The sequence below is a fragment of the Anguilla anguilla genome, chromosome 6 (genome assembly GCF_013347855.1).
Source record: "Anguilla anguilla isolate fAngAng1 chromosome 6, fAngAng1.pri, whole genome shotgun sequence".
Taxonomy (NCBI): Eukaryota; Metazoa; Chordata; class Actinopteri; order Anguilliformes; family Anguillidae; genus Anguilla; species Anguilla anguilla.
The window spans coordinates 28,056,856-28,077,643 of NC_049206.1; the positions used below are offsets into that span (position 1 = coordinate 28,056,856).

Consider the following 20,788-nt stretch of genomic DNA (forward strand, 5'->3'; position numbering starts at 1 on the left):
TTAAGTTGCTGACTGCATGACTGCATCCATCCTTGTCTTTAATACCCCATAGGGTCCAGTGTTTCCTGTGGAATCAGAAGGTAGCCGTGCTGCTTTTTCTATCTGGGAGATAGTGATGGCCATTGGGGGGGGGGGGGGGGGGGGGGGGGGTGAGCGACAGCTGTAATGTCATTGGCTGAGAGGGTTGGTGCACATTTAGAACATAGACTGTAGAAAATATATGGACCAAGTCATTGTGACAGCACCCATTGCCTTTTCATGGGCTGACAGGTATTATCCACCAAACACCCACTGCAAAAAAATACTGACATACTCTAACCATTTCATTTGCATTCACTTACACTGAAATGGATGGCTGAAACATCTACACTGGAGCTAACTGCACTGGTGCTAGTGAGCAACATCTCTGAACAAGTCCAAGAAGCAAGCGACAAAAACAAAGCCTGGTTTTAGCCGCATGATTGAGAACCACAGGAGTTTATGCTAATGACCATGGTTTGCGACTTAAAAACATTGGACTTAGCAACGGTGCTGCTTATTCGATGAGTGGGATTGTGTGCATTTAAATATAGGATAATTATGCATATATGCATAATATTCATATAGGTCTTTCCCTACAGGCTATTACATGACCTGGCAAGTGCATTGATCGCTCTATGTAAAAAATATTCCCCTTCAATTAAATTCTGCATTTATCCCCTTATTCTGCTGACATAACTTAAAATATATTTTGTCATCCATTTTATTAATCCCTTTAAAAATCTCATTTAAAAAGCCTAAAGATATTCAATTATATATTGCTTTGGCCTGATTTTGTGTTAATAGCTAAAATTGAAGGTGATCATACTGTATGTACTGTACATGCACGTTTGTTTTTTAATTTAATTTGATTGCTTTATCCTGAGCGGGACAAGGACCAACTTACCAAACATCCAGACATCACTGGCTGATGTGAAGCGTCTGAAGTTTATGGATTCAGGGGCCATCCACTTGATTGGTAATCGGGTCACAGAGGCTGTGGAGATAATCCAGAGCGATTGGCTCCAACTAATATTGACAACCTTGCTTTGCTTTCATATAGGAGACAACAGACACATGGTAACCATATAGCAACCAGATTTGGATATTTATTCACAAGTGTGCTGTTTTTCAGAAATATAAGTAATCAATGGCAAAAGAATTAGTAGGACATAAAGACAAATTGCATCCTGTATTAGACCACCCTTTTTCAAATGAAATTCAGGATTTTTGTGCATAATACATAACTATACGTAAATAACTATACCCACTGAGAAGGGCATTGGTCTATTGATTGACACAAAACATCCTCAATATGGCACCAACAGCACACCATCATTCAGACTCACCTTTGTAATACTCTTCTTCTTCAATGTATCTGGACAAGCCAAAATCCCCCAGCTTCACACAGTCTGGTTCAGCCACTAGAACATTTCTCACTGCAATGTCTCTGCACACCATGGAAAAAATGTCACACACTGTTAAAGTCCCATTAAAGTGTTAAATGATGAGCTTTGTGTCTTATTAACTTCAAGCCCCAGTGAAATAATTTGAAAAACAATATCAATTAAAAAAAAATTTAAACTAGAAACCAAGTTATCTAGAATCCGTTTTGGCAGGTGTTTGAGTCATATCAGTTTCAGGAGAAGTATAATAAGGAAACAAACAATGTATTATTTAAGGCAGCAGACAGACTATTGGTATGCTGATAATATCATGTATTAAAAACATCATGAGCAAAGATCAGCTTTGTCCAGCAATGGATGGACAGCCAGGCACAGGGAAATACAATGAGTCTGGGTGCACATTTGTGCTGTACAGTGACTCACCAAATGTGCTGTTTAGTGGCAGGTGAGGCTTGTGTTTATTCCATGACAGATACTGAAGGAGATTAAATTAGCGAATCTCCTTCAGTAGTGCGCCCCCCCCCCCATTTGTACTTTATTTGGACTAAAATAATAACTTCACACATCTCTGAGACTTAAAAGAAAATCACTGCATATCAACAGAATATATCTACAGTATATTAATTTGAGTCACATTCATTTCATTAAAATTGAAGGTGTTTCAGTGCATCAGCATCCAGAGGATAAAATAATTACTGCACAGTAAATTGCACGGCTGATCGCTGCACTAAGTGAACTGCAAGAGGAGAAGCATCGTAAAATCAGCCTCAAACTGACATGTAAAACCTTTCATACTGCTGACTTTCCAGTCTTCAAAAGTTCCCTCTGGTCCAACCACAACATCCGCTTTCACAAATGTCGCATATCAGTGTGACCATACCACAAAACCAAGTGCGTTGGGTAAATATGGGGAACCAACATATGGCACCATTTGCTCCCTCAACACAGTGGCCCAGAGGACTAGATATGCTGCGTGCAGCAGGGAGGAAATACAAACCACAGACTGTGACCAGCAACATAGGCTGTCTGTTCTGTACAGATAAATGCTATAATCATCCTCCGTACACAAACTCGATAAAGCATCTAAGTTAAGTTTAGGAACAGGGGTTCACATTTATTTAAATAGCGATATTACCAAGCAATGCCACAGACTGCCATTAAAGACAGCCTGCTTTCAATTTAGCCTAACTGACAGAAAAAAATCATTACAGGTTTACATGGCACAAAAACACTGTAGCGTTTTGCCACTGATGAAACGAGGCTTCCTACTGATTCAAAAGACTTTGGTAAATGGAAATTAGAAACACTCACCTGTGGACCATGTTTACGCCTTCTAAATAAGCAAGGGCTTTGCAGATCTGCAATGTGTACAGAACTAGCGTGACGTTGGTCAACTTGTGCTGATTTTCTGTCAAGTAATTTCCAAGCTAAGGGACAAGACAAAGAATGAGAAGGGCTTTGTTAGTGTAACTGCATGTTTACTTTACTGTTGATTTACTTCTCAGAGACAAAAAGCTTTCCCATGCAGAACATTTTTAATCAAGAAATAAATTAATGCATGTATTTGAAGCAATACACATCATAATCACTAAAAACAGACAAAAATAACATCATGATCAACAGTTCATGATTAATATTATATATAGCATTTTATATATGATAAAGAGAATGTCACTTTCAGAGCATGAGCCATGCTTCATGAACAGAATACTGCACATAAATAGGTACATTGCTTCACCCCAAGTAAGGTAACAACACCGAACGTACCTTTGAGGTGCCTGCAATGTCTACCGAGCCAATAGTGCATGCTTAAAATGGCAGACAAAGCTGACCAAAATTAAACTTGACTCCCAATACTAACATAAAAATGCATGAACAGAATAAGAATATCTGATGACAAGAAGAGGCCATTCTGCCCATCACTTAAACCCAGTAGGTAGCCTTGCAGTTAGGAGGCTTGGTTTCCATGAGGACAATTCACACAAATCCCTCTGCTCAAAACTGGAATGCAAGGAATGCCAGGGGACAATCCATACAAATCCCTCTGCTCCAAATTGGAATGCATTGGAGTGCAAGTAGAGCATAAAAATATTGAATAATAAGAACGGGCCGTTCAGCCCATCTAGCCCCATCTCTTAAATAGACAATCTACAGTAGCTGTAAGGCTTGGTTCTCATATGAGCAATGGACTCTAATCTAGTCTTTCTCCTTTCACCCTGCCTGCATTTCCACAGCTGGGGGGAATCCTGACCTCTCCATGCTGGTACAGCTCCATGACGATCCACACCGGATCTTCCTCAATGATTCCAATCAGTCTCACAATGTGGGGGTGGTCCAGGTTCTTCATGATCACTGACATACAGAAACAGGTCAATAGCAGAAAAATGCATATACAAAAGACATCTGTAGCATAAGGACCCATTTCTTATAGTTGCAGGAAACAAAAATCCTTATTCTTAACTGCCCCTGAGATTTCATTCAAAAAGCAAGGCCGACTGCATGAGGTTCCAGGTTTCAAATGTGAACACGTGCAAAGTTGTAACTCAGGCTAAATGAATGCTAAAGGGTGATTTAGATTCTAAAAAATGCTCTGAGATTGATTTTTGGTAATGGTTTACTTGAACTATACACCCAAAGACGAATATAATACTGTCATAAGCATATAATAGCTCATAACGCCTGTCAAAACTGGCCATGACCGCATATTACAACTTGCAATAGATACAGTTGCACTAGTATAGTGTATACCATGGACACTTTGTAAAACTTATTTTAAAATCTGATTGTAAAACTCAATGCTTACACTATCACAGTAATATGCCGTTTGTCATGACCTGTAATAAGCTGCTAATCATGGCTGATGACATGAGTCATATGTCATAGGTCATAGGTCTTATGACATGAGTATGGCAACACTATGCAAGCTTAATGGCGGGTAGTTCATTTAAATTGTTAAAAAAAATTTCAGTACAGCATAATCAGTCCAGAGTTCTGTTCAACCAGTTAATGAGTTGTTGTTATGGTAATAACAGTAATTTTGTTAAACGCCTGAAGATTCTTTTTATAAACGCCCACCATTCTAATCTCACCTTCTGTTTTGGTTTTGATCTGAACTGGGATTTTCTGAGAATCTATGTAAGGTTCTGCAGGGGTCAATAGTTGAGAGGCCCAAAATCTTACCAGCTTCACTCATAAACTTCTCTTTGACATCAGGAGAGCAGTCTTTGCAGGTCTTAACAGCAACACTGATCCTCTCTCCGGACTAAATTAAACACACAGTGAGACATTTAGTCTTAGTCGAATATTACACACAGGATTTTTTTTTATTTTATTTTTTTTACACAGTCTGGTACTAGCTAGTTCATCTGTAAGCCTACTGTCAGTGTTGGGCAGCATTCTAATACATATTTATATGTATGCATTTCATACGCACCTCAGGTTACTCATCTCTTTTTCTATATGAATTATACAGTAGGTCTGTGTCAGCTGTGAAGTAACCTTTAACACCACCATTTTGATTTCAGTTTACCGATACACTAATTCACATGGAATGTGAAACGATAAGCACTTGGTTGTGATCCATGTACTTGCCTGCTTTTTATAAACTCCTTCGTGAACCTCCCCGAAGAAACCTTCACCCAGAATCCTGCCCAGAACAATGTCATCTCTGGACAGACCATATCTTACTGGAACATTCAAACAGTCAGAAGGTTATTCTTGGTTGTGCGCACCAGGTAGAAACGTATGTAAAATGTAATAAGGGCAGCCTTAATCGGCTTCATCTTCATCAGCTTACCAGACTTTGGCCGCTCATCTGGTATCTCTGCATAGATGTCAGATCCTGGGGAAAATTAAATGACAGAGCTGAATCACGTAATATTTGCTTTGCAAATTTACAAATTGTAAAGGGTCCAAACAAACATTCATTGAGAGAGAATGTTACACTTACCCATGCTGTATCTGGTGGTAGTCTCTTTATTGTCACTGGTGAGGAGACACACAACATTAATAATTACAGCATCATAGTTTATATAGACATGTAGAAAAGATAAGGCAGTAAATGAAGAGAACTAGGCGTGTAATGCGAGTTTGCAGGTTCAATTCCCAGTTGTAACTTCAGCAAGGTCCTTAACCTGAATTGCTTCACTAAATACTTTTTAATAGATTGTAAGTACAAATTAAGTTTAAGCAATCTTAGTATGAGCATCTACTAAAATGAAAATAAAGTCATTACTCAGGCCAACTTATACTGATTTAATAACAATGTTGTGATCTCTCTTTTCTATAGCCTCCAGTCTTTCTGATATATCTATGAAACATAAATATAAAATGTTTACAAATGAATCCTCAGGTTTAAACCAATGACAAATAATAACTCACCAAGTGGGAATCTCAGGTAGTGAATTTCTTAATTTCCTGTCTGAAAAAATAATACAGAATACATTTCAAATGTGATCATATTTACAAGTGCCTCTTCATTCCTGGGCATTTGTGCCTAGTCAACCCTGGGGGTTGTGCCTATTACTGCATATTTGATAATTCATCCCAGAGAAGCTGAGTCTATGAAGAGGGCTGACCTGAATCACACTGCTGTTCTAATAGTTACACCTGGTTGCTCAAGACAAACATATTATTAAAAGGTATGTGTGTACCCCCGTGCTACAGACTCTGGAGTAAATGCAGTTTGCTTTCAACCACAGTCATGCTTTCCAACCATAATTTGCTGTTGTTACAGCCTCTTGTAAACAAAACATTTTTCACCGAGTCCACCAAACAATTCACAGTGCTGAGGATAGTTTAGGCAATGCTGGAACAGCATAAAGGATCTTGAGAATTCATTCTGTCCATCCACAGATGCCTTCACATAGTGACACATTGCAGAAGTTGTGAAGGGTGGCACACTGGATGTTCCATTTATGTTTTTTTAACATTAAAACTAAAAGGCAAGCTAGCAACACCAGTAAACTGTAATACTTTCAATTATTATTATTATTATTATTATTATTATTATTATTATTATTATTATTATTATTATTAATAATAATAATAATAATAATACTTCCAAATTTAACTCACAAAACTTTGTTTATATAGCTTATTTCAGGCAGTTCTTTACAGAGATTAAAAGAAAGGAGTTATGTGTGTCCAGGTTGCAGTCAATATGTCTTCAGGGAACACTTTGAGAGCACCTGTCTGAGCCACCTGTCCCCCATAACTGAGAAGGCATCATAAATTTGAATTCATTTGCACAGTACTGCAAGTGGAGTTTAACATTTCTCAACATAGAGCAGTAACCAATTCAATAAAAGTACTGCTATAAATAACTAAAATTAGTAACTAAAAACTAAACTAACTAAAATTCAGACATTACATTTATAAATATTTTCCAAACATTATTAAGTTATCGCATAAATAAAAATACTTCAGAATTAGTAAATAAATAAAAAAAACAATAAAAAAAACAACACTTGACACTTACAAAGTTACATCCATCCCTACAACTGGCATACAAGAAAAACACATGGAAATATTATACCACTCATTTAAGGGTCAAAAGGTAAAAGCCAGTTATATATATATATATATATATATACACTACTTGGAAAAAAGTATGTGGATACTTGACATCCAATATTTCATCCAAAATTATGGGCATTAAAAGGAGTTGGTCCAACCTTTGCTGCTATAAGGTGTTGGATGGGGTTGAGGGGTTGAGTTCAGGGCCAGTCAAGTTCCATTCTCGACAAGACCATTTCTATCAGACCTGGGTCAAATACGTATTTGTTTTGTATTCAAATACTTTTCTGTGCTCCATTGATCTTGTCTGGTGTAACTGAGCCTGCCAATATGACCAGAAGGCGGGGTTTGCACTTTTTGAGACTATTTAATTGGTTCCAATACACCAGACAAGATCAGTAAAGCGTAGAACAGTATTTGAATCCCAAACAAATACGTATTTGACCCAGGTCTGATTTCTATTTGGACCTCGCTGTGTGCCCAGAGGCATTGTCAAGCCGAAACAGGAAAGGGCTTTCCCCAAACTGTTCATCATCTAGTATGTGATTGTATGCAGTAGCATTAAGATTTGCCTTCACTGGAACTAAAGGGCCTAGCCCAAACCATGAAAAACAGCCCCAGACCAAGGGGTGCCCAGATACCTTTGGTCATATAGTGTATGTCAAGCACATAAATAAAACAATTCTCTTGGGATTTTACTTTGTAACTGTTTCACTGATCATCTGATAAGGGGTTGCCTAGTGACTCATCCTATTAAGGCATTGTTCAAGTGTATGGATTGGCCTGACAGTTTGGTATCAAATCCAGACCATGCCTTTGCCAACAGTGGTTGGCAGCCCTGCATGATGATGCACAATTGGTTCCAGCCAATTGAAAGTTTCGCTTGGCCTGGATGACAGCACCTCATTGTGCACCAGTAACCCCCACTGGTCAATTGGGTGGTAAGCTCCTTACCATTCTGTGGCCTCATGATCAAAGATGCCTCTGTATTGCTCTGTATTCGACAGTAGCCATCTATCAAGTCAGCCATGTTCTCTGCCATGCTGATGGAAGCCGTGTGGATGGACAAAGGCTAGGAGCACAGATACAGCATACATTCTTTAATGAAACACAGGTACAGCATATGGCCACATAATGAAACACAGGTATAGTATTCATCCTGTTATTAGTTTTGTCATTAGCCACTGCCCAATAACAATGTCCCCGATGTTTCTTAAAACTAAAAACCTGAATAAAAAGCAATGAATTCCTCATATAATTTATTAATTTACAACTTTATCCTTGAAATGTTCCAAACAATAAAAATGTGTGGGCTGTGCCACAGCATATTAAAAATGGTTTTTAATCTATATTTTTTTGTCTCTTGTCTATAAAATTTAGACTGATAATTCAATAAAAAGGAAATTATTGCAATCACAGCCTCAGTCAAGGGCTCATTAGATCATCTAATTTATGACAGTCCAATAAATCAACCTTATTTGTGCTTACCTGAGCGGCTCCTTCTATATTCAGATTCAGAAGTGCTTTGCTGTCACTTTGTACAGAACTTTTGATGCTCTTAATCTGTTTGTAATCAGCTAGGCAGATGGGCTGGAGGAATAAATTGAACAAAATTAAATAACAAATGGTATGGTAAACCTCAAAAAGGATTTCAGATCAGCACTGACTATATCTTCTATACCTCTTAAATAGAACTTTTTTAAATAACTGTGAAACAGGCTTTTAATGGGGTTCACTGTGCGGTGAAATCAGTACTGCAGAGGCTGTGAGGGGGGACACACTGGGGTCAATATGGGAGGAACCTGTGACATTCTCACCGCTGAGTGCTTCTGTGTACGCTGGCAGATGCCTTTGGGTCCAATGACCAGCTCCACCGCAAGACTCCAGCCTTGCTGTAGAAGACACAGAGAAAATAATGTGAAAACACTGGAGACTGTGTAGTAAATTAGGTTCAGATTAGAACTCAGATCTCAGCAAGCATAATAATTTGATAAAACACTCCAGCATACTAATTACAGTTACCATAATCATTTACTAAATGTCTTGCCATTTTTAACTGCCTGGAAAAAGAACAGGAGTTCTGTTCAGGTATTTTCTGATTTTGTATTCAAAATACAAATGTGCTCTAAGTGGGCACTGGTTCAGAAGTATATGGCCAAAAACGGTGCAGGTTCTGTAAAGATGGAAACATTAGTTTGCAAAGTGAGTGGAGATTGGTGCCCAGTGGTATTGTATTGACATTTTGAGCTAGCTCAAAAGTTAACTCGTTTTGTTGAATTTTTGTCATGTTCACAGAAAGAGGCAACGAGGCAACAACTTTTGACAGCACCTCTTCCTTTATGATATGGGCTTGCTAGCAGCACATTTGCTTTTGCTAGTTTGCTTTGACAGCCTTCTCTAGCCAAAGGGGGAAACTCACCACCAGCTCACAAGGAAACACCTCCTCGTCAAAGTTGGAGAATTTGCTGAGTGTCTCGAAGAACTTCTCCATGCAATCCTCTTCCTTAAGCGTAGCATACTGCAGGAAGGTCTGCTGGATCATCTTCCTCAGTTGTTTTGGCTGTCCACCAAGCAGTTACTCAATTAATCAATGAATTAGTTAATCATGAGACTTCTCAGGGAATCTGACATATACCATACATACATGTACACATAAATATCAACAACATTGGCGAAGGGTTTTGGGTTTCTGTTTAAACCAATCACCTCATGTTCACACAAAAAAAAAAACTTTATACACCAGCACTGGTCACTCTTAGATTAGACCACAGTAAAATGTTCCATACAGGGACAAAAGAACAAACTTCACCTGTTGTTCAGTTGATCAAATAAAAAAATTACACCTTTAGAAACAAGTTTTTTTGAAGGGAATCACTCCAAGTATCGCCTTGAAACACATACAAACTAGCACCACACCATCCCATAAGCAACAGTTGTATTGTTCACATATCTGACAGACTGGCAGCCTATTATCAAAAGCAAGCTGTTGACTATTGCAAAAGCTATTAAAAATCTATCTGTAATCCAGCCACAGGTGATGATCATGCAGTGCTGCGCATGTGACCTCTTAATAATGGCTATTTCCTTTCACACTTGTGGATGCGTTGTACATTTAAATAGTTTAGTAAAAGGTTGGTCTCTTTGAACTGATATTGCATTTGCATTACAGTTTCCAAATCGTGGTGCAAATCACCATAACACAAGATGGAGTATGCAGAGGCAATTGGTTTGTGAAGTGTATAACTATATTTATGAACTGCAGAAATTTCTGGACTTTAGTTTGGTTTTTAGTTATAATTGCAGAGCATTGGTATTTGGACGGGGGAGATTGTACAATGGTGTTATTGCATTCAATTGTTAAACAATATCAGGGCTGTACCTTCATGCTGTCAATAAGCATTTTGGGGAAAAAAAGTTCAAGTCCCACGTCCTTCCTGGAACAAAGAAGGAAAGTTTATACAGTGTCATATGACACATATGTGTGGCTTTAATTACCATTAAAGTCATGTAAGACAGGTATAGTATTATTACAGAAGTAGGACAGACACACACAAAGTTCATACTTACTCTAACAATTCAAAATTTGACTTTTTCTCCAGACCTTTAGCATTCATGTCTTTGTAAAACCTCCTGAAACAAAAAGCACATCAAAACAGAGAAAACAGCTGTTTCCCCATAAAATATCTAATTTAATTAAATTGAACAAAGCAACCGATGGTATGGCTGAATTACATAAAATCTTCCTTTAGTTATTGAATATAAATTGGACTTGCTCCAACTCTCTGTCATTTATGATAAAACTCATTTTCTTACGATTAGTTTATTGGCTTAATTGGCCTGGCACTGGCGAGGATGTTACCTGATTTCCAGGCAGCCCAGCTGTAATGCCATCCCATCACTGACTTTGCTGGCATGGTGCTGCATGTATTCACTGCGGACCTGCATGAAGCCCAAAAGAACAGATCCAAGGTTTTGTGTTACTTTCTTTCTGTCTCTTTTCAAAAAAATTTTTTATAGCATAATATAAATAAATGCAACTGGCCCTAAAATCTGGTTTCGTGTTTTTTGTTTTCAGTATGAGTTCTCATTATTTATCATATCTAACAGAAATATAACAGTTGTGAGAAATTATAGCATGGGTACCACATGTAAAATTATAACAAAAAGGAGTCTAATATGTTACACTTTGAGCCCGTGAGGTAGATTTATAATAAGGTCACTCACCTGCTGATAGAAGTACAACATTGTGGTTCTGTCTTCTTTAAATTTCTCTAAGAAGTTGTCTGGAATGTATCGGATTCTCAGATCATACCTGAAGAAAAGGTTTGAGTAGATTAATTTTGTTGAAAATGAGATATGAAAGAACACACATAAACATACCAATATTCACTGCAATACAGTGTTGGATGATGGAGCTGAGCATCAGTGCATCTGTTCAATGCTTGTAACATTCAGTGCTGGCTGCGGCTGGAGTCCTACAGGGTGGTTTGTGATTGGCTGCACATACAGGGAGGACAGAATTCAGTCTGTGTCTCATCCCACATCACCAGTCACTTCTGGAAAATCCAGTGCCCATACAGCACTTACATAAACTGTACAGAAAGAATCTTCCTCTAACTCGATGCCTGCGCAAACCTAATTGGTGAACTGTGTAGCATAAAGTAGCAGCAACAGACAGAGCAAGTTTCAGAGAAGAGCACATGCCCTTCTGCATTCTCCTGAGTAGATAGATGAGGCTGCTGCAATGCTCTTAACATATGAATGCAGTTGAGAATTCCAAATTGGCAGAAAAATGGGGAAAATAAATTTACCTAATTTATATGCCATTTAGCTAATGTCTTTGGTAATGCAATCTTCACATACCAAAAAAAGAAATTAACATATATTTAAGTACAACCCACATCCTCCATATTAAAGATTAGAAAATCCAAAGGAAATTGAGCCTAGCTGATATGAAGTACGGCAATTTTAAGTTTACATTATTTCTATGTTCTATTATGCTCAAATTGATGTGATAAATCAGTCTTGCTAAGGACTGACATTCCAGTTCCTCCCTCCATGTGGCTGAGACTACTGTAGATCTGGGCCCTGCGGAGCGTCTACTGAGACACTTCTGGTGTATTCATCAGTATGGCTGAACAGGTCTGCAATTCATCACACATGACACCAAGCAGAACAATGGCAGTCAGCTGTTCTGTGGTCTGCACCATTCAACTCCATGCCAGTGAAAGCCAAAGAGATAAATCATGTTGTACATTGTTGTAGAACTGTCTGACAGTTGTCATCCACCCTGTGTATCCATTCAACCATACAGTAAATGTGTTACTGCTTTATATTACAGAAACATGTAGTGTTCATCCTCATTATACTACTGGTAATGTAGATAAAGCATGCAGTAAAGCATCAATCTAGTGTGTAACAAGATTAAGGGTGTATTACAAGCTCGAAAAATAATGCCCCGTCACTTGAGTGGCTGAGTTTCTTATACCAGAATTATAAATGTGAACTTATGCCTGCTCTTCCTGGATGTGTATATATATACTCCATGGTGATAAGTAACAATGTTAGTTTTCAAAAAGCCGCTTGAACTAGTGATTAAACTAGTATGTTGTATAAATGGGAATGAAACATGAACTAACTGAATTGAGGTAATCCACGAAGTACATTTTGCTTGGTTTTGATGGTGCTTGCTTTGTGGCCTATTGATATGAAAAACCCAATAATAAGTCATTTTAAAAGTTAATCTTCAGTGTGTCTCATATGAAATTCCCCTTCATGTCTCAAAATATTGTACAAATATGACAATGTCAATTTAGAGAAATATATATAATAATAAAAATACATTTATTTCATACAACATATGCATAAAAAGTCTTCAGGAGCAGGGTCGATTTTGGGGATCCCCCAAGTTTTTTCTCTGCCCCCCTCCCTCCCCCCAAACATTGTGGATAACTAGCTCTACATGAAAAAAGTGTATTGATGCAAGGGCCCTTGCATCAGAGACAGTAAACAAATTTGGTTTTGTCGTGTCATCTGTTTTATTCATTGTTCAATAAGCAGACTCGTCTCATGGTTAATACGCTTTTTTTTAATAGTCTGTGATCACGTCAAACTTAGTCTATATGCCAATTCTACAGAAAACATGATTAAAACTATTCAATTAAGTAATTTGTGGTAATTTCTTTGGTACTAGTGTTATTTTCTGAAATTAAAAGATTTCTGGGAAATATCTCATGCTGTGGTCTAATGTGAAGTTTCTATTTGTTAGCCAGTTTTGGCATTGAATTTTTAAGGTCAGCTAGCTAGCTGAATAAGAGAACAATGTGAAGTCCTAGCTACAAGTAAGCATATCAAAATACCTAACAAACACAAAAAGTGGATCTCAGAATAGAAAAGAGAAAATGAACTAGGAGAGAAAGGTAGCCAAGTTGCCAGAGTAGGATGGCTTTTTAAAAATGCAATCACCAAACCCTGCAACTCAACCATATCAAAAAGTCTGTCCGACTATGAATATAACCTATCAACAACCTTCCCTGCTCATCTCCTGTCATTCAGGATATGTTTTAAAACTGAGATCATCAAAACACACCTCAGTCACCTAACTTGATTGTGAAACATCATATGATGTGAGGTGTGTAGGCTACTGCGGATGTTATGACATTGTCTGCCATAGTTGCAACAGCAGTGAGTGCTGTTTAAATGAATGAATCATTTTTTAAATGAAGATGAATCAAGAACTGCATGAGGAGCAGCATCTGGCAGGAAAGACTGAGTGGACTGGTTATTGACTACTTTCTGTCAAGAGCATCACAGCTCGGTATCTTAATTTGCTGGAGACCGCTAAATGTAGGCTTGTTGGACGCCCTTCAAAGGAGTGAATAGTTAAAGTGTTTTTTCAAGGGGACTGGTGTTAGGTTTCTGATATTGTCAGCCTGTTAGCTATAGCCGCCGTGTGGCTCGACAATTGCTTTCTTATTTTATGTAGGAAAACGGCATTCCTAAGTGAAAACCTTGATCATGAAATTTTGGTTATGGATAACTGTAATCTACATGCGAATAGTTCACGTTTTTCGACCCAGGTCCGCAGAGCTACTTACCATGTAATATTTATTAAATTGGGGGGCTTAAGCTGTCCTATCTCATGTACACACAAAAAATTTTCTGTTTAGAATTAGCTTTGTAAGCCAAATACTGATTAACATTGATTTACTGGGGGCTGAGAATCACCACCTAACAGCTATTTAACAAAAGCACTATTATCAAAGCAGACTTAAACACTTTGTCATGTGTTTATTTGCTTGCAAAAATACATATCTTGTAATCAAACATGCCAATATAACTATAAAAAAATATATAGTTTTGGACCACCTTTGGACATTTAGCGTAAAATACAACTTTGAAATGTCCTGCGTTCAAAAGACGCAGAATTCCACAAGCTAAAAATGGCACGTACATTGGGGACATTCTGTGCGCATTACCCCCTGTAGCTTCTGAGATTTCAAGGAGAGCAAAAGTGTCAAGGCAGTAACTGGTGGATTTTATTGAAAGGTGATTTTAGCTAGCTAGAATGGTTAAACTTTACATAGTTTGTGGCTGTAGCAATACTTACTGCCTAGCTAACTTTCAAGCAAACTCCTAGCCGAGTGGGAAACCTTTAAATGAATAACATACACAGTGAAGGCTTATACATAGCCTAGCCTACAACAAGGGAGCTGCTACGCCAAATTAAGCTTGTTTTTTGTGCTTTTTTGGTAAGTTGTGTCATGAAGACCTAAGCAAGCTATTGGCCTAGTTAGTTGTGAAGTTTGTTTCAGTAACTGTTGATGTTTCGAACAGCCTGCAGCCAAGCACTGTCCAGACTGAGCCCAGTTCATGGTTCTGATGTCTACCTTTACCTATATTATCCCAATCGCCTAAGTCGTACAACCCAACACATTGTCTACTGTAAAATACCTAGGACTAATGGAGCAGTGTGTGCACATGTTTGCGTGCATCTGAGGGGGCCCATTTTAAAAAATCTACCTTTTTTAAAAAGTTTTTTTTTTGATAATCCAGAGTTTAAACTGGTCACAGTACAATGATGACAGGCACAGAAAACAAATGCATTATCTTTAAAAAGGTAGCTAGAGAGTAACATGTCATTTTCCACTTTTCAGTCAAATTATGCGATTTCTCTTTGAATCTTGCAATGCTACCAACAGCTGTGTAAATATTATGATCAAAAACATAATATAAAGCATAATATAAAACATAAATGATAAAAACACAAATGTCAGACCAATATCAGTGCAGTGCATTTTTACCCTGCGTTTTGTCTCCGCGTATCTGAGTGAAAACCGCAGGATCCTGCATTAACACGATGTGCATATTTAAAATTAAATGGAAACGACGGAGTCAATGATCTTGTGTTAAAAATCACTAAGCAATGCAGGCTTGTACACTGTATGAACACACTGTGCCTTGAATAAAAAGCTGCTCCCCAGAAATCTCTGTCTGGATAAAGAGTCTGCTATCTTGTCAAAGATGAAGTGAAATATGAAGCCAAATACCCTTTATATTGCGCCAACTGTATTATCTTGGAGAACCATGCACATTTATGTGCAGTTTCGTTGCATGTTTCATAAACGTTGTGCATTTTGTTAGTCACAATTTTCACTAACCTCGATCAAATTAAACCTGAGCTCTTTTCCATTTGTGCTGGATGGGACATTTAATGCCAGGCAATTGACCCCAAACCCTCCAGAGTTTCATTCTCTAAAGTTTCTGAATACAGATAAGCATATTAATTCTACATGTTTCTTAGAATGCGTGTCTTTTTAACTTCTGAGGAAAGGCTTTAAGAAATTAAAATAAAAACACCTCTATAGCCTAAGCTCTTATAGCCCCAATGGTTATTTAAATTAGACACCGACATCTAATGATAATCATTTTAAACAGACCAGAAGAGGAAAGGAGGTTGGTGTCCTCATTTTCATTCAGCCTTTACAGCATCACCTTACTAGGAACTTCCCAACTTCCTGTCACCAGTTAAAAGGGATAATTATCTGGCATTCCAGGGAGAGACGGGACCCCTCTCCTGCCCATTGAGGAAAACCTAACAGAAATCCTGAAACTTTACCTTCCAGTTCAAATTGAGCCTATCAGCAAATTGGTAAAGTGGCTAAATATCCCAGCAAAAAGGACAACGCCTCTCTGGTCTCACCCAGACAGCCAGCAAGTATGGGCTGGATCTGCACCAGTTCTGGCCTGGCAGTGCTGACTTTGGGCCAGAATCGGCGCAGATCCAGCCCGGACACACTGGCCCTCTGGGCAGGTGTTTTTACAAGGCAGTCTATCACAAGTGAACATTGTGTACTTTGTTCTGGGAATGCAATATAAGACTACCTTATACAGTCACCGGTCATTTTATTAGGTACATCTTCCTAGTACTGGGTTGGACCCCCTTTTGCCTTCAGAACTGCCTTAATTCTTTGTGGCATAGATTCAACAAGGTCCTGGAAACATTCCTCAGAGATTTTGGTCCATAGTGACATGATAGCATCACGCAGTTGCTGCAGATTTGTCGGCTGTATATCCATGATGCGAATCTCCCGTTGTACCACATCCCAAAGGTGCTCTATTGGATTGAGATCTGGTGACTGTGGAGGCCATCTGAGTACAGTGAACTCATTGTGATGTTCAAGAAACCAGTTTGAGGTGATTTGAGCTTTGTGACATGGCGCATTTTCCTGCTGGAAGTAGCCATTAGAAGATGGGTACACTGTGGTCATAAAGGGATGGACATGGTCAGCAACAATACTCAGGTAGGCTATGGCATTTAAACAACGCTCAATTGGTACTAAGGGGCCCAAAGTGTACCAAGAAAATATCCCCCACACCATTAAACCACCGCCACCAGCCTGAACCGTTGATACAAGACCAGGCAAAATTTTTCCAGTCTTCTATTGTCCGATTTTGGTGAGCCCGTGCAAATTGTAGCCTCAGTTTCCTGTTCTTAGCTGACAGGAGTGGCACCCGGTATGGTCTTCTGCTGCTGTAGCCCATCTGCTTCAAGGTTCGAAATGCTGTGCGTTCAGAGATGCTCTTCTGCATACCTCGGTTGTAACGAATGGTTATTTGAGTTACTGTTGCCTTTCTATCAGCTCGAACCAGTCTGGCCATTCTCCACTGACCTCTGCCATCAACAATGCATTTTCGTCCAGAGAACTGCCGCTCACTGGATATTTTCTCTTTTTCGGACCATTCTCTGTAAACCCTAGAGATAGTTGTGCGTGAAAATCCCAGTAGATCAGCAGTTTCTGAAATACTCAAACCAGCCCGTCTGGCACCAGCAACCATACCATGTTCAAAGTCACTTAAAACACCTTTCTTCCCCATTCTGATGCTTGGTTTGAACTTCAGTAGATCATCTTAACCATGACTACATGCCTAAATGCATTGCGTTGCTGCCACGTGATTGGCTGATTAGATATTTGCGTTAATGAGCAGTTGAACAGGTGTACCTAATAAAATGGCCGGTGAGTGTATTTTCAGTCACACTTGTAATGGGAGGCCAGAGATAGAGAAGCTGATTTCAGTGGAAACTAAACCAACAGATATTTCAGTAAATGATTGTAACTAAAATACAAATGTATCCTTGAGCTCTACTGCTGAAAGTGAACTCAAAGACATTTCAATTTATTATTCACGTTAAGTAATAATCGCTTAACTTTTGCCTGTTCACAGGACAGGATCTGATAATGCATGTTAAAAATACTGACCTGTATTTTCAGTCATCTGGTAATTCTCCAGTTTTAAAAACAGTTTATAAATACAGTAGTTCTTTCAATACACTTACAGTAGATATATTCCATTGGGGCCTGATGCCTTATTGGCTATTTATCTGGTTCTTCACCACATCCCACCTCAATATCCTCTGAAACATCCTGCATATTTTCTGCATGTGATCTCTTCCCTGTAGGGTGAACTAAAACTGATTTTGTCAGAAAATGCGTAAAGACAGAATTCACATATTTATCATATGCCATTTGTCTGACAACAACCATAAATGGCATTTTCACACACTGACATTTCCGGTTAACCAGTGATGATAGCACTGAGCTCTCAGAAATGCATACACGCAACAATAACATCTAGCAATCCTTTATCTGTAGGAGTTTTGAACTTGAATAGGCACAGATAATGAGTGTTAAAAGCATACAGATATACCATCCTGTATCCGTATGCACTTCGGCTAATGGTACCTTTGTTTTCATTTTGTCCCTGTGTCTTTCTCACTCTCTAAGAGGCCATATGACATGAGACGAAGTACTTTGCTGAATTATACACCCGTCTGGTTTACACAGCCATTCAAGAGAGAAGGAGCAGGTCTTCGGAAATGGAATTGCAGAAGTCTGCCCGAGATACTGCCATTTAGATTTTCACATTCATGCATGACACTGGTAAAATTCAAGGTTGTGCTGAGCCTACTTACCTCCACTCGGCCTCCAAGTGTAGTTTCTCATATTTCTGCTCCACCTCTCCCACCGTCATGTCTGGGTGGAGCCAGTGGAGTTCTTCCGATTTGAGGTGTTTGAGCAGGAGCCCATAACAGCCTGGGTACTTTATATTTGGACCCAAACGGCCACTTATCAGGATAGACTTGATGATGGCCTGGAAGAGAAAATCAATCAAATGCAGTGTCACATAGCTAAAAAAAGAGACATCTTTGTGAGAAAATACTGACTTCCAAATACTAAATGTCTTCACTTGAGGCAGACTACTTGGATATGATGACATTAGCAGACAGATCATGAGCTTCTTTTCCAGCTGATAGCAGGAAAGAATGTTCAACAATAAAGCAAACAAACCAACCTACAATAACACAATAAAAAATACTTAGGCATAACTTCCATTGAAATAGCCTCCTTGGCTTTAATGACAATTAAATTAATTATTGGAAGTCTATCCAATCTTTTTGCGAAGTGAAAGGTGGAGGGGTGGGAGGGAGATTATAAAATTGAGTGAAATATACTTTTAGCTTTTCTAAGGCGCCTAGTACCTTTAGCCTGTAGTGCAAGTAAAAACAGATGCGGATGTAGAACAGGGCATTTCCTAAACCTGGCGTTTGTAACTGCACACCTAATCATTGGGCCTCATTCACAAACCTTTCTTAAATTATTCTTACTTTTGTTCTTAAAAATGTTCTTATGAAAAATCAATATGAGATTCATTGACACATGTGCTGACCTTTGTTTTTGTGCGTATCCCAGGTGTACGAGATGATAAATGCTGACTGTAGTAAATTTTATGCACAATCCTGTTCATGTGATTAACATAAGAAAACAGCCATGAAAAAAAAACAGATAAGAAAAAAATTATGACTGAAATTATGGCTATGGCTGAAATGTTCCTGGAAACGTTCTTACATGCAGTTTGCGATCAAATATGATCGTATTGTACACGCTTCATGAATGAGGCCCATTGCAGAAATGGGGATACGATTTAAAGGTATGCTACATAGGATTTTGCGGTCCTTGTAGGCTCTGTGTTTGTAAACCCCACTCACACCTCCTTAGTCCTCAACCCCACCCACACCTTCATTGAAGACATACCCTCGAGTGCTACAAGTGCAAAACGAATGATTCCAAATAGATGGTAACCGTAATTATGTAGTGTTATACACTGAATACACCCTTTAGTGAATGGTAACATTGTATGGTATTAACTTAACAGCGCCAGTGCAGCTATTTTGTGTTTTTCCTCGTTTGGTATTTAGTTAGGCCTATTTTAGGCCCTGTCTCACGAAGCAGGATATTGAGTTTGCTGGATAAGCGCACTAAGTAAAACTGGAACATGAACTGAAAAAGGGCAGTTCTGGGTTTTACTCCACACAGATATCCAGCAAACTCAAACCCTGCTTCCTGAAATACCACCCTGAATGAATGAATCATTGCATTTATATACCCTGGACATTTAGCTAGAATTTGGATGTAAACACAGAATTGCATGTGGATAAGTCCATAGGTCTATCATTGCTAGTTAATATACTTAAATTGAATGACTTTTTCATGAAGTTATCCGTAGCCTTTTCAAAGTTGTTAGCAATTTTGTTAGCTTTGTTATTGAAGTTGGCTACATGTAACGTTAGCTAAATAGCATGAATGCTGTATCAAATTAATTTCCCCTCATTTAAATAAATAAATACAGGGGAATTTTTGAGCTGGCTAAGTTGCAACCATGAACAGTAACAGAATATCCCACTTGGGTGGGAACACATCTTGACAGAAGAACATAATTTGAAGCAAACGCTACCCTAGGGCATCTAGTTGCATAAGATAACTGCTCTGCCATCAGATTTCTTAATACTTTCAATTTCAGTCCAGAGAGGAAACCACAGAGAAGACAGTGTTATAAACAAACTGTGGAGGATGTTGTATACCTACAGTGCACATACAGTGAATTCTATTCAGCAAAGACAATTACATTGTTATAGAGTTATATTGTTAGGAGGCCTATGATTACATTAACACAATAATCCTTAATTATTCTTGAAATAAAATAAATAAATAAATAAATAATAATGAAACAGCTATTGGAATGAATTTGAAGGTCCTTACATGTGCAGTGCAGTCATGGGTAAGGTACTAGACTCAGACTTTCAACACACTGTGAATAGCTAAATGAGGAAAATGCTCAATCTCTGTCAATGTTCCTATAGAATTATTAGAAATGGTCGAATATTAAAATAGAATAGAATGCCGGTAAAATTTCCAGTTTGAATGTTTAACATACTTGCATTTTAGTAAAATATACAACACTTGGTAATCAGCCTATGCCTTGTGCTCTACACACCTGATGGGGATGAA

The 20,788-nt window shown here is 38.4% G+C and overlaps 1 protein-coding gene across 2 annotated transcripts in view; it reads right to left on the reverse strand.

Annotated features, from left to right (window-relative positions):
- Window positions 1-20,788, reverse strand: part of ptk2bb (protein tyrosine kinase 2 beta, b) — a 60,052-nt gene that overhangs the window by 15,975 nt on the left and 23,289 nt on the right. For both annotated transcript variants that reach the window (XM_035421775.1, XM_035421776.1), the window contains exons 3-20: window positions 18,415-18,593; window positions 11,166-11,253; window positions 10,801-10,880; window positions 10,509-10,571; window positions 10,321-10,375; window positions 9,361-9,501; window positions 8,759-8,833; window positions 8,430-8,531; window positions 7,896-8,013; window positions 5,805-5,844; window positions 5,374-5,408; window positions 5,221-5,265; window positions 5,016-5,110; window positions 4,605-4,686; window positions 3,676-3,776; window positions 2,736-2,851; window positions 1,368-1,468; window positions 926-1,015 (exon numbers count right to left, since the gene is read on the reverse strand). In XM_035421775.1, coding sequence (XP_035277666.1) covers window positions 926-1,015; window positions 1,368-1,468; window positions 2,736-2,851; window positions 3,676-3,776; window positions 4,605-4,686; window positions 5,016-5,110; window positions 5,221-5,265; window positions 5,374-5,408; window positions 5,805-5,844; window positions 7,896-8,013; window positions 8,430-8,531; window positions 8,759-8,833; window positions 9,361-9,501; window positions 10,321-10,375; window positions 10,509-10,571; window positions 10,801-10,880; window positions 11,166-11,253; window positions 18,415-18,593 — 1,606 coding nt within the window. The remainder of the gene's footprint in view (window positions 1-925; window positions 1,016-1,367; window positions 1,469-2,735; window positions 2,852-3,675; window positions 3,777-4,604; window positions 4,687-5,015; window positions 5,111-5,220; window positions 5,266-5,373; window positions 5,409-5,804; window positions 5,845-7,895; window positions 8,014-8,429; window positions 8,532-8,758; window positions 8,834-9,360; window positions 9,502-10,320; window positions 10,376-10,508; window positions 10,572-10,800; window positions 10,881-11,165; window positions 11,254-18,414; window positions 18,594-20,788) is intronic.